Source organism: Lagopus muta, chromosome 1 (assembly GCF_023343835.1).
Source record: "Lagopus muta isolate bLagMut1 chromosome 1, bLagMut1 primary, whole genome shotgun sequence".
In the NCBI taxonomy this organism is placed as follows: Eukaryota; Metazoa; Chordata; class Aves; order Galliformes; family Phasianidae; genus Lagopus; species Lagopus muta.
In genome coordinates this window covers 185,931,186-185,945,235 of record NC_064433.1, presented here as the reverse complement: position 1 = coordinate 185,945,235, position 14,050 = coordinate 185,931,186, and the positions used below count along the sequence as shown (strand labels likewise).

The following is a 14,050-nucleotide window of genomic DNA, read 5'->3' as shown; positions in this document are numbered from 1 at the left end:
CGGCTGTCAAAGATAACACCCTACTGATCTTGCTTTGTGTTTTTCTATGCCATTCCTTGACAAATAGCAAATACTAATTCCCAGAGTCATTCCTAGTGAGCAATCACCTTCCATTAAATCCAATTCCATGCTATCAGCATCCATACAAAGGTTAAGAAAAAAAGCAGGAAATGACTTTTCCAGAAACACAGCACACTTCTAGGAAAGCATGACTGAAATAGTTTCATGAATGGTTCATTTAAGGTATTACTCTTAAGAAATAAAATTGGGCAATGTATGCCAAAAGAAGCACGTGAGCAATTTGAAAACAACAGTAAAGAAATACAGTTCGCAATTCTGAGAATCAGAACTCATGCAAGTCTGAGAACAACAGAGCACTGCATTTGCTCTTAACATATATTCAAAGGCTTAAAATATCCACACGAAACTAATTCTTTCCAAATGGTTTCCAAGTGGTCTCTTTCTTGACTTCCTTTGCATTGACTGGATGGCATAATAACTAATTAACATAGTGCATTCCTGGATTGTAAGGCTGGATTGGAACATTCTACCACTGGAACAATGGGAGAAATACAGATTTTTTGCTCCCAGGCAACTTAATGCTTCTAGAAGGAAACACATAGCAATACTAACTAGTTCAGAAGTAAGAGAATTATAACTCTTCTTCCTAAGATTATCACTGCATTAAGGAACAAAAACTGTTACTTCATGTATATGCATCTGAAATTGCTACAGGATCAAAAACAGAGGAAAAACATTCCTAAAATCTCTGCTGGACACCCTCCTTCATTTGAGCATCTGACAACACCCTTCTGCACGTTCGGTACTACACATGCTTTTATCTTGTTTCATAGAGGGGAAAGGAGGCAAAGAAAAGCTAAAGAATTAACCAAATTCACCAAGGAAACCTGCAGTATCTAGAGGAGGGAATTGGACTCCTTACTAACTTGAAGCTGAAATCCCAAGAACTAGGCCAGATATCTTCTCCACACAAGTATAAAGAAATCAGCATTCTCCTACTACACAGCAGCAGAAAAAAGCTCCATAGATATATAGGGAACACAGTTCTCCAGCTACCAGTGCCTGCTGTATGCTAACATAACATGCTAACTAGGACAGCAAAGCAAGGAATTAGCTCCCATCAGATGTTCTGAGTGTTGCTGGTAGCAAGTGAGGTTCTCCGTAGTGAGAGGAAATCTTTCAGTATTTGATGGAGGGCTAAAATAATTTACTGTGTATCAAAGAATTCCCCAAAGTTTGTTAGCTGTAAGCAGAGATGAACATTAGCTGCAACTCCAGGTCTAAGATCCAATATTCAATACATGGTTGCAAAATACATTCTAGAGGAGAATTCAGGAAAACCAACAAATACTGCTGTCCCTCACTTTTTAAGCTCACCTTGTAGGAAAAATGGGAGAAAAACAGACACACCTCCATACCTAAATGTAGCATTTCTGATTCTCAGGCCTTCACCATTTACATGCAACAATCCTAACCAAGGGAAAAACACCACCCTTGACTCTCTGAAGGACTTCCTTTGAACTTCCTCAAATCCATGGGTCAGACCCTATGATCCTTGTGAAGCCCTTCCAACTGGGGATATTCTATGATTCTATGAGTCGCAACAACCTGAATGGGAAGATCCATAAGCAACATGATGTCCTACAGACAGATTCTGAAGACCACCTCCCCAAATAAGTACTGGAGCACATAAAAATATTTCCTAGGCAGGAAAAACTGTGCTACACAGTGAGTCTTCATTTGACACAGCTTCCTTTTCTTCATAGAATACTCTTTTTTTTTTTTGGATAACAGAGCATATATAATCTAAGATGAAGACAGATCTGAATTACACAGGATAGCAATTATAACCCCTAGACATGTCAAAGCTAGCTGGAAGGCTTCAAGGCAAGACTGTAAATGTCATCCTGTGGTACTGCAATCCTTTAAAATTATTCTAAAATTAAGCGATGTAATATATACATATTTTACAAGTGTGATTCAAATATATTACATATAAGACAAACCACTGCTGTTCTCCACAAGAAAGTATTTAGCAGAAGCTCAATTTTCAATGCCAACTCAAATTCAGCCTTCTGCATGCATTTATAAATCAAGATTTGGATCTGGTATAACAGAAAGGGAGAAACATCAGGAGTGGGCAATGGTAACGATGTTTTCAGTTCCTTTATGAGGTACGGTTTATCCTCTGTGCACTACCAAGAATCAATATTGCCACCTGAACCCCACCTATCAGGCAATCCTCAAAGTTGTGTTTCTGTTTTTTTTTTTTCTCTTTGTGTTCTCATATCTAGGTCATGTTCTTTTTTTTTTTATATACAGTCCCTCTGTGGTAGATGTACTCCTCGCTCAGCTTAAGTCAGTCATGCAATCTAAAGAAAGCAATTAACTTAATCTGGAATTCAATATTAGCTTCCAAGTTCTCTGACAACCTCCAGACAAAGGACACTCACAAGATTTCAGATCAAATGCTGCCCAGGAAGGTGGTGGAGTCACCGACCCTGGAGGTGTCTAAGGAACATTCAGACAGTGTGTCGAGAGACACAGTTTAGTGAGAACTACTGGTGATGGGGGATGGTTGGACTGGATGATCTTGCAGACCTTTTCCAACCTTGGCAATTCAGTTATTCTAAAACTCTACAATCATGGTCAATTCAGAAGTAAGAGCAATGACATTAACATGATAACATGGTAAAAAATTCAGTACTCGTTTAAGAGGCACCTCTGCTAATACTGCTACTGAAAGCTTCACAACAGGGTGGAAGTTGCCCATGTTAGTACCTTAAGTGTCCTCCACAGGACTAGTGCCACTTGATCTTAAAAAATAAACCGCAAGAAAACACATGCATAAGAACTATATAGTACAAAACTCAAGATCTTCACTGCATTGTAACTTACAACAACGTTAGAAAGGATGCTGAACTCCAAGCTGTCCAGGAAGGACAAAGGGATGGAGGAAAAAATGTTTTAATAAATAACAAAAACAAAAAACAACAGGAATGAGGCCATGAAAAGGCACAAAAAGATCAGTTTACAAATTCAGGGAGACTGTCAAGAGAAAGTATTGTGAATTAACACTCTCAGCCTTCGCTAGGAAATCCTACATACACACATGTATACATGTACACACACATATACAGTTACCATAGTAACATAAATCTATCAATAAACATTTTTGTTGCATGCAATAACCTGAAGAACAAATCCCAAATGCCTGGGTTGCAAGGCAGTTACTAAACAGCAGGAACACACCAAAGAAAACAGTCAAGATAAACTCCCTTTAATGCTTACTTGCTTAAACTCCCTTTTATGCGAGGGAAATAACACTGCCAATGCACAAGCATCAATGAAAGCACAATTTGGCAAAATTAGCATAATCTCAATTGTCATAATAAATGATGAGAAAAAAGAAGCTACTAGAACATCCAGAAAGTATTCTGGAAAGTATTATGGAAAGTTTATTCCAATAAAAAAGGATGTCATAAGTCTGAGTACAACGCAGTATGATAGCAGTGTAACTACAGTTAAAAAAAAAAAGCAGGGCAGCATTTTCCTTTCAGCCACATCCTCCGATTTAATCCATTCTTGAAGAGATCCTTCTGAGAATGCATTTTCTTCCTTTGTTGTGAAATCCCAAAGCTTATCATATTAACAAACATCTGATACATTCAAGTTATTTGAGCAGGGACTAGTGAGGGAAAAGGGAAAGAGTTTGCCATGAGAAAATAAGTCCAGCGCTGTTTCTGTTCACAGAGAAGTCACAGGATCACAGGGGTCAAAAGGGAACTCTGGAGAACAAGACCAATGCCCTGCTAAAGCAGGTTGCCTGGGGGGTCAGACTCCATGACCCTCCTGGGCAGCCTGTGCCAGTGCTCTGTCAACCTCAGGAAAAATTTTCCTCATGTATGTGTAGAGCTTCCTATGCTCTAGTTAGCACCTGTTGCCCCTTGCTCTGTCATAGGGCACCACGGAAAAGAACCCAGCCCCATCTACTTGACTTCTGCCCATTAGATATTCATTAGCATTAGTAAGATACCCTCTCATAGAATCACAGAATCACAGAATGGCCTGAGTTGAAAAGGACCACAATGATCATCTAGTTTCAACCTCTGCTATGTGCAGGGTCACCAACCACCAGACCAGGCTGCCCAGAGCCACATCCCGCCTGGCCTTGAATGCCTCCAGGGATGGGGCATCCACAGCCTCCTTGGGCAGCCTGTTCCAGTGTGTCACCACCTTCTGGGTGAAAAACTTCCTCCTAATATCTAACCTAAACCTTCCCTGTATCAGTTTAAAATTATTCCCTCTTGTCCTACCACTATCCACTATAAACAGCCGTTCCCCCTCCTGTTCATATGCTCCTTTCAAGTACTGGAAGGCCACAATGAAGCCTCCCCAGAGCCTTCTCCTCTTCAAGCCCAGTTCTCCTCATAGGAGAGGTGCTCCAGCCCTCTGTTCATCTCAGTGCCCTCCTCTGGACCCGCTCCAAGAGCTCCACGTCCTTCCTGTACTGGGGGCCCCAGCCCTGGACGCAGTGCTGCAGATGGGGCCTCACAAGAGCCGAGCAGAGGGGCACAATCACCTCCCTGTCCCTGCTGGCCACCCCTTTTTTAATGCAGCCCAGAACACAGCTGGCCTTCCAGGCTGCAAGTGCACACTGCTGGTTTACGTCCAGCTTCTCATCCACCAGGAACCCCAAGTCCTTCTCTGCAGGGCTGCTCTCAAGGAGATCTTCCCCCAGTTTGCATAAATACCTGGGATTGCCCCGACCCAAGTGCAGCACCTGCACTTGGCCTTACTGAACCTCATTAGGTTCTCATGGGCCCTCTTCTCCAGCCTCTCAGTCTTTTCCAGACCCAAGAGTCCCAGGTCTCTCAGCCTTTCCCTTCCTGGGAGATGCTGCAGGCCCTTAATTGTCTTTTTGGCCCTCCACTGGACTCTCTTGAGGAGATCCTTGTCCTTCTTGAACCAGGGAGCCCAGAACTGGACAAAGTATTCTCAACGTGGCCTCACCAGGGCAGAGTGGAAGCGGAGGATCAGGATACCCAGATCCTTCTTGGCAGAGCTCCTCTCTAGCAGGTCAGCCCCTATCCTGTACTGATGCATACAATTAAGCCAAGCAACAAGACACAGGTATTTTGTTCAATGATGTCAAAAGCAAGATTTAAGCTCTATGATAAAGCCAACTGTGAATACTGGATAAATTTTGTTGGTCAGATGCAAGCAAACTTTTCTCAAAAAAGACCTGTGTAGCTAGAGAGAAGGGAGAAATGTGGAAGTCTGAAAGGAAATAAATCATCTGGACAATTTACCTGATCAAGGAGACATAAAATCTCCAACAATTAAAACACTGAAGTTACATCAAGTAATCCATGAATCCTCCTTTCTGTAACTTACATCTACTATGTCTTGTAGTGTCTCTTATACAGAGATGAGAATACTCCTTTCCTCTTTCCTACACTCTTAAATTTAATCAGTGCCTGTTTCATACCTTCCCATTCTTTTCTTTAGGCTACATAATGTCAAAAGTTGGCACTTACTAAATTATAAAAATTTGAGTTTCTTTATCTGTATCATATTCCTGAACACGCAGCCCTGTACTATTTGTAAGACCAGATTATGATCAGCAGTGCTACAAGCAGTTATCAAAAGAGGCAGTTCATCAAGACAGAAGTACTGGGGAAGGTCTTTACATCCAATAGGTTCTAGTTTAATTTATCCTGCAAGAATCATATAATCACAGAATTAGTCAGATCAGAAGAAGTCTCTTTTCCAACCTCCTACTTCAAGCAAGTTCAACATGAAATTCAAACTAAGCTTAGAGTTCTGCCCAATTTGTTTTCACGGCACTAAGGAACACGATTTAGTAATTGGACTCAGTTAAGTCAGGTCAATGTTTGGACTTCATGATCTTGTAGTTCTTTTCCAACCTGAATGACTCTATGAAAACCTCAAGGGATAGAGATTCCACAATAGTTGATGGCCTCTTCATCAAGATTCAAACTCAGCAAAATGGTAATGTTTGATATAACGTAAATCTACACACAAAATTTTGTAGTGTAAAAAGATGTGCTCTTCCCAACCACACCATTGTCTCTGACCTATCTTTGCTCTCCCAGGACACCACTGTGCTATTACTGCCTTTTTGCAGACACTGAATAGCATCACACACATTCAGAGACTTACCTGAGTAAGAGTTCAGTAACTAAATAACTTCAAAATCCCATGCTAAGCATCTTGTTTAAAGTGACAGAAGGTACAAACAGAACAAAACTGAGCTTCCCTCTTCTGCTGAAGGCTGATGGAAAGTGAACCATTTCAGTGATAACTGAAGGGAAGAATAACCTCATTCTTCACATGGAAAAGTAATAGTGTAAAAGCAAGGCAAGTTGAATATATTTTGGATATTCAAGTCTAAAACCATTTCATATGGTTATCTCCTTTTCTACAGCAATTCTTGTTCTCCATCCTGTTACTTGGAAAACAATAACATAACATGTGATAAATTTTTCAGTGCTGCAAGTGAGAATACTCTTAAGAAGATTTTACTTCAACATGGTGTACAAGAGGAGAAAATAACTCCTGAGTAGACCTCTCAAAGACAAGAGATCTTTGTTTTTTCAATTAAGAAAAATGCAAGCCACTCACCCATGTGTGGAAGAGAAGTGAGAATGGTTATAGAGATGGACCAAGAGATGGCAAGTGGCTGTGCAAACTGATGTATAGAAGGTCAAGGAGCAAAAATCCACATGCAAATCACAGCAACTCTAGTACAGCAGCGCTCACTCTGTTTCCTAAAGAGGCTAAAATTGGGCTCAACTTTTTACAACTCTAAAAACAATCTGTATGATTTATACACACATACAAATATACTAGAAGATAAAGGAGAAAACTAACTTTGGCATCTAGAAGTGATATCTAGACAAACTATAAGTAACTGAATTGTGGGAATGCTTTACTGTGGCTTGAGTCATCTCATAGGTACTGCACACACAGGTCCAAATGCAGTCTATTAACTGGCTCATTCTGAAGCAAAAGAGAACCAAAAAAAGGACAGAAGATGAGCTGGCACAAGGCAGATGAGTCTTCTGAATTGAGAGGAATTTTGCTGATTGATATCAGCTGACAATCTGACCCAACATGTTGACCCAACATTTGCTTTATAAACAACACACTTGCTCTGCCAGGAACCAAACTACTTTCAAATGGATGCACTGGGCTGCAAAGCCATTAGAAATAATAGCAAAATTAAACATGTTTTCTGCTTTTTTCCTTGTAAAAAAGCCATCGTTGTAAAATATGCAAACATTTAATTTCCCATGTTTTTTCCACTACCTATGCAAAAGATTATTTTCCTGAACACAACTGAGTCGGTAGGAATTAAAAAACCAGACAAGTATAATCACCACATCAGCTCATTTTCAAGCTAGTTTCACAAGGATCTGTGGAACTAGCTAGTTCTGGCAATACTGTCAACCATATGAAAAATATATATCCTGGATCTACCAAAGATAAAACAGAGATGATGCACGCAGGTTAGGACATGCATCATCTCTGCTTTTGCCCCAAGTCAGCTTACCATTCAAGTCCACTGTGTCAAAAAGCATAGCATTATTCATTCACTTGTACCTGGATTCTAAAAATCTCAGCCACTCTACAGACTTCTTCAGAAAATTGTTATCTCCAAATCTACCTCTTTGGATACAAGTCATTCCAAGCAACCGTGACTGCATAACTGTGGATTTAGAACCCTATCTCACTTCCCAGAAAGTAACTATTTGAACTCTTTTGGTGGTGGTGGATGTTATAGTCAACAGTCGAGTCTTCAGTAGATCACTCACCTTCCAATATGCTGTTTTCACAAAAAAAAAAACCCAAAATGTATATAATTGTAGTGATTTATACTGAACCTAAGAGCATTACAACCTGAGATTGAAAAGAACCAAAATTTATCAAGAGATCCTGAAGCAAATTGGGATAAAAAAAGAGCACGTGCCTATCAGTTTGACTAATGCTTTGATGACAAGAGGTTTGGCTCCAGTCTGTTCTGCATGTTTGCGTTCCTTTGAGCCTGCCAGCAGCAGGCAGGATGGAGAAGGAAGGACTGCTGTCCTACACTTAAGTGGCTCTTCTCAGCAATGGCAATTTTCTAATGCTAAGTCATTGTTAGCAGTCTTGCAGTAGTCTCCTATATGATCTTCCCCAAATTTAGAGGGCTTGCAGGCATTCCTTGTCATTGCAAATGCTTTCTGTCCCTTTCCTTCCTCCTACAATCCCCATTTCCAGAGTAAAACTCAGTGTCCAGGTGACTCACCCCTAACATCTGATGCAGATAGTAATACTGCAACCCTCGGCAGTACAGCAGGAAGGTCTTCCAGAAGAACCACACGTTCAGTGAGAGCCAGAAAAACTAAAATCAAAAGAAAAGAGAGTCTGGAAGTTATATGTACAGACTGCTGTATTAATTCTGTTTGTAAGTCACATGCGTGTACTTTCATAACGATTTTTAAATGGAAAACAAGCTTAGAGCAGCTAGCAAAAGTATTTTAATAGCAATGCATGCGAAAGGACAGCCTTTAGGTGAGACGTTTCCACTGACACCGAAAACACAGAAGTAAAGTTTAACAAGTGAGGGCGAAGCACGAAACGCAGCTCCAGGATCAAAGCACAAAAACCGAGACAAAAGCAGGAGGAGCAGGACCTGCGGACCCCTCTTCTCCCCCAAACTTTGCCCACAAGCGCTAACAAAGAGCACCCGCTGCCCGCGACCGGACACGCAGCGCCGTGCGCCCGCCCACCCGGCGCCGGGTCCACCTCGCGCGCGGGCGGGAAGCGGCGCCCCTCAGCGCGGGGCTGCGCACCCCCGTCCCCAACCCCGAGGCAGCGCCCTACCAGAAAGAGGTGCTTGCTCCCCTCATTAGCCAGCCAGCTCCTCCACGACACGGCCATGGTGCTCTGCCCGCCGCCCCCACCACGAGCAACGCCGGCGGGGCTCGCGGGATGCCGGCGGTGGGGGCGACGGGCGAGCGAGCCCTCCTTTTCAGCCGGGCCGGGCCGGTCCTCCCCTCTCCCCACCCCTCACCCCCCGCCCTGTCTTCCGGCCGCCGGGGCGTGCGCTGCGGACGGGACTCGTCGAGCTCCCCGTGGGGCCCCGGCGCTTTGTCCCGAGCGGAGCGCGCAGCGACCGCCCCCGGGCGGGTTCGGGGTCCCTAGAGCCTCGTCCCCGACCGGCGGTGCGGGACCGGAGCGCTGAGGCTCGGCGCTGCCCTGCCCTGCTCTGCCCCAGCAGACTGCTCGTCTTCCCCCCACCTGGAAAAGCATCGTGGTCCGCTCCCTGCCTTACAGCCCCAGAAAGTCGGGGAGCGGTGTGGAGTGCGAGTAGAGGGGAAACAAAGAGACTGCCTGAGGAACGGGCTGTGTGTGGGGTGCTTGGAAATGGGAAGGGGCAGATTTGGCTGCTGTGGGTTTGACTCTGCTCCCTCAGGTTTCCCTGGGAGTTTAGGGGAGAGGTGGGTCCTTGTGCACTGGTGGATACCATGTCCCATATGGAGTGGGTTGGGTTGAAAGGGACTTCAAAGGCCAACTTTATGCATGCATCAGTACGGTTCAGGGGCTGACCTGGTAGAGAGGAGCTCTGTGGAGAAGAATCTGGGTAACCAGATGGTCAATAGGTTGGCCATGAGTTAAAAGTGTGCCTTGGGCCAGAAGGCCAATGAGATCCAAGTATGCATTAAGTGTGGCCAGCAGGATGAGGGAGGTGATCCTCCCACTCTACCCTGCTGAAGCCACATTGAGAATAATGTGTCCAGTTCTGGGCTCTCCAGTTCAAGAAAGATGGGGATCTCCTTAAGAGAGTCCAGAGGAAGGCCACGAAAGCATTTAAGGGCCTGCAGCATCTCCCATGCACGGAAAGGCTGAGAGACTGTTGCAAATATCCAAATAATTTTCTAGGAGGTTTCTCTGATAAAGCAGATTTTATTTGCAATTGCAATGGCAGGCTTCCTGCAAGCAGGAGAGCCCAGAGAAACCAGTGCTATGTCTTTTATCCCCTACTGCCCGATGCTGATCTCTTTCTCCCCTGGCTCCTCACTGGCTGAGTACTGTAGGTTCACACTCTTTCCTGACGCTTCACTAATCATACAAATAGCAAGTACACACAAATCCTTGCCTTCCAAACACAAATATTTTAATTGGTTGATTGACTTCTAGTAATTACTTTCTTAACAAACGTTTGGTCGGATGTCTGTTTTGCAACATAAACATAGCCTCTTAATTGTTTAATTACTCCCCTAACATTTGTACCCCTTTTACACTGGGTCATTGTTCTGGTCATTCATCTGTCCTTGCGTAGAAATAAGCTCGGAAGGAGGATAGAGGGGAGTATCTTGGTGCCCGCCTATGGCATCCTAACATTCCCACAAGGTGGGACAGTTTTGTTTTGTGTAAAGACCCTGACTCCTTGAAAGTCTGTTAAATGTATATCGCTTCTGTTGGTCTAATGAACAACCTTACAATATGTTTCTTAGTTCAGAATACTATACCCACATTGTTTAGAACATTTAAAATCTATTGCAGCTTTGTGAGAAATAATTTGTTAGGTAATCCAGTAACTATGTTTTAAAATATGTTACTAAAATATATATGGTATTCTTACTTTCCAAATCAGCTATTTCTAAGGATACGTTACTGCTTAATTTTTTAGATCGTTTGCCCTTTTCAGTGTTCAATGCAGAAACAACACTTTCACTTTCCACAGAGACCAAGCGCTCTTGAGTGTGGAGAAGACTGAGAGGGCATCTTATCAATGCTTATGAATATCTAGGGCAGGAGTCAAGTAGATGGGGCTGGGCTCTTTTCAGTGGTGCCCAGTGGCAGAGCAAGGGGCAATGTGTACGAACTAGTATAGAAGTTCTGTATAAACATGAGAAAAATCTTTTCTGTGAGGTTGGCAGCATGCTGGCACAGGCTGCCCAGGAAAGCTGTGGAATTTCTTTCTCTGCAGGTATTCAAAACTTGCTTGGGCACTGTACTGTCTGACCTACTCTAGGGAACCTGCTTTAGCAGGGGGTTGGACTCAGCAATCCTTAGAGGTCCCTTCCAATTCCTACATTCTGTGATTTTGTGATCTGATTCCAGCCTGCCATGGATAGGACACTTCTCACTAGCCAAGGTTGCCCAGGGCGCCATCCACCCTGGCTTTCACCATTTACAGGGATGGGGCATGATCCAGCCCCAGGGAGGAGTACCCACAGCAGTTCCGCATTCAGAATGTTTCAGGTTATGACTGCTCTACCTTGCAATCAGTGTGCTTTCTGTGGTGGTCTTCATGTTTTGGTTTGGCATAGTTTTTTGTTGGATGAGGGTTGCTCTGGGTACTAGCCTTTATGCCAAAACTTGAAAAAATCTTTGTTCCAGTAGCTTTTAAATGCAGCCTCCTCACTTGGAGAACTTCATCTCTGTAGCAAGCATCATGCTTCTCAGGCTGCTCTTTGAGACATCAGCAGCAAGGCTGTTTCTTTAGGGGATGTTAAGTCTGAGTAGCAGCCCAAAGAGTTCTTATCCTGTCCAACTTGAGCTGGTTATCCACCTCTTAAAACTGGGTATGTGACCATGTCCATAAGGAAGAGGCACACGTAGAATGATAGAAGTATAGAATGGCCTGAATTGAAAAGAACTATAATGATCATCTGGTTTCAACCCCCCTGAAATGCGCAGGGTCACCAACCACCAGACCAGGCTGCCCAGAGCCACATCCTGCCTGGCATTGAATGCCTCCAGAGATGGGGCATCCACAGCCTCCTTGGGCAACCTGTTCCAGTGTGTCACCACCCTCTGGGTGAAAAACTTCCTCCTAATATCTAACCTAAACCTCCCCTGTCTACCCATTTGTCCTTGTCCTATCACTGTCCACATGTGGGCAAGATTGTATTCTAATGGCTAAGGTCCAGAGAAAACTGAGAGAAAGCTAGGCCCCATCTTCCTCTCCAGTCCCTTTGAAGATGGACAGAGTACCTGGCCCATAAGAAGCCTGAAGTTTAAGGACTAAGTAGGACATAGATGTTGTGAGGCTTAGATGGAGTTTTTGGCTGTCTTAGAAAGTAGCTGAATTCCTTCAGCTGCAAGTGAAGTTTTGGATCAGTGAGACAGAGGGGTGCAATTATTTTCCATCATCAAATGACACTAGAAGGAGAGTTAGTGAAAAGGAAAATGCGTACTTTGAAATTCAAAACTCACCAGAACCATAGTTTGATGCCAAAGCAGCTCTAACCACAGAAGAAACACTTTAGCTTATGTATTGTTTGCTATTTCCATTCACTTCCATCTTTCTACTAGAGTGTAAAAGACATGGAAGTTGCTTACAGAGAACAAGGTGATGTGGCTTTCCTAGACAAGTACATCAAAGCCAGAATGACAGAAAATAAAACTTGTAGGATGTTTCATGCCTAATAATGTGGGGCCTTGACTAAAGTGTATGCCACAGCAAGTGCAGACAAAACCAAAATAATTTGCTTGTGCCATAGACCATGGGGTGTCCAACCTTTTAGCTTGTCCAGGCCACACTGAGTGAAGAGGAATTGTCTGGGGCTGCAAATATGTAGGTCACTCCAAAAGTGATTGATGTCTCTTATTCATTTCCGTGGAAACTGCAACAGATAGAGTAAACACAGTAACACTGATAGAGTAAATTCTCAGCTATAAAACACCTTTTTCAACGTAGTCATCACCATTAGCTCTCCATTTTCATAAGCAATGAACAGGAGCCTGTATGCTGTCCTCATAAAAGCCTGCACCAGTGGAGGTGAGGAGGTGACCTGCTGTTGCCAGTGCTGAAACACACCACCCACTGCCTGACTGTGCTCACATCCGCTGTTTGGTCTCCATAAACATTCAGCAAGCATTGATGAATGTCAGTGGGTGCCATATTTTCTGCATGGAGGAATTCAGTGACACACCTTTACTTCATACATTCTTTCATGTCAGGTGCCATTCTGTCAGACTTCCCCTCTGCTGCCATCTGTCACACAGCCACAAAATGTAATGGAATACTGGCATGAATAAAGTGTGACTGTGAAATGAGGAATATTTCTCTCTCAGTTAAGATAGGTCTTTTGAAAGCCCCGTAGGGAGACATGATCAGATTTTTGAGCTGAATGTCTGATAGCAACTCTATAAATTCCACTTGAAAATTTGCAGGTCATGCATTTATTCCAACAGAAAATGGAGTGACAAATAGACCAAAAGTACATATATATATATATTTTGCAATCTTCAAGCTGGTTCTCAAATTCTTTTATCACAATGGAAAGCAAGGCTGCATATTTGTTGCTGTTCAGAGGACTGTGTTTAGCCAGTGAATCAAAATGCATAAAATTATTTTCCATAACTTGAGTTAGCACTGCACTTTTCCCTCTCCTTGTCCTGGTTAGTAGCACACCAGTGTCTGATCATTGCTGGTATATGTGTGCTGCCTCCACAATGGTGTGGGGCAGGAGCACGCTGCATTGTAAGTTGTGCTGGGCTGCATGCAGGCTGTGAGTTGGACATGCCTGCCATGTACTATACTTCAAAATACTTGTAGATGTATCTCCGAAAAATCAGCTTATGCAGGATTTGACTGCCCACTCACATGAAGCTGATGACTCACGCTCCAGCAACTGTACTTCACTGCCCACTTATAAGCTCCGTACTGCATGTAGAATATGTGACTCATGCTTTTGTCGATATTGGATCCTCCACCATTCCTATGTACAGAGCAAGGAATGTCTTTTTGTCTTTGATTCTATAATTCTATGAAAACATTTCCTTCTCTTTCTCCCTGCAAACATCCAAGCGTTTTGAATCAGTATCCCAGGTTGGCAGAGATGAGTGTCAGACTTCAGCACAACTTTGTTCATCCTCCATAGAAAAAGCTGAGTTTGCAAGTGGCTGAATCAACACTCCTTCCCAGCAAATTTTGTGTCTTCATTCTCTGTTTAAACTGTCCCAGATATACGAGTTTTAAACTTCTTAGTAAGAGTACTCAGAAATG

At 43.3% G+C, this 14,050-nt stretch overlaps 1 protein-coding gene across 2 annotated transcripts in view; it reads right to left on the bottom strand.

The window, feature by feature from the left end:
• NOX4 (NADPH oxidase 4) overlaps positions 1 to 9,076 on the bottom strand; it is a 105,554-nt gene extending 96,478 nt beyond the window's left edge. The window contains exons 1-2 of one of the 2 annotated variants that reach the window (XM_048940139.1): positions 8,914 to 9,076; positions 8,336 to 8,431 (exon numbers count right to left, since the gene is read on the bottom strand). In XM_048940139.1, the coding sequence (XP_048796096.1) occupies positions 8,336 to 8,431; positions 8,914 to 8,970 (153 nt within the window). In that variant the 5' untranslated portion in view covers positions 8,971 to 9,076. The remainder of the gene's footprint in view (positions 1 to 8,335; positions 8,432 to 8,913) is intronic. The other variant, XM_048940147.1, reaches the window with a different exon arrangement.
• Between the last annotated feature and the right edge of the window lie 4,974 nt (positions 9,077 to 14,050).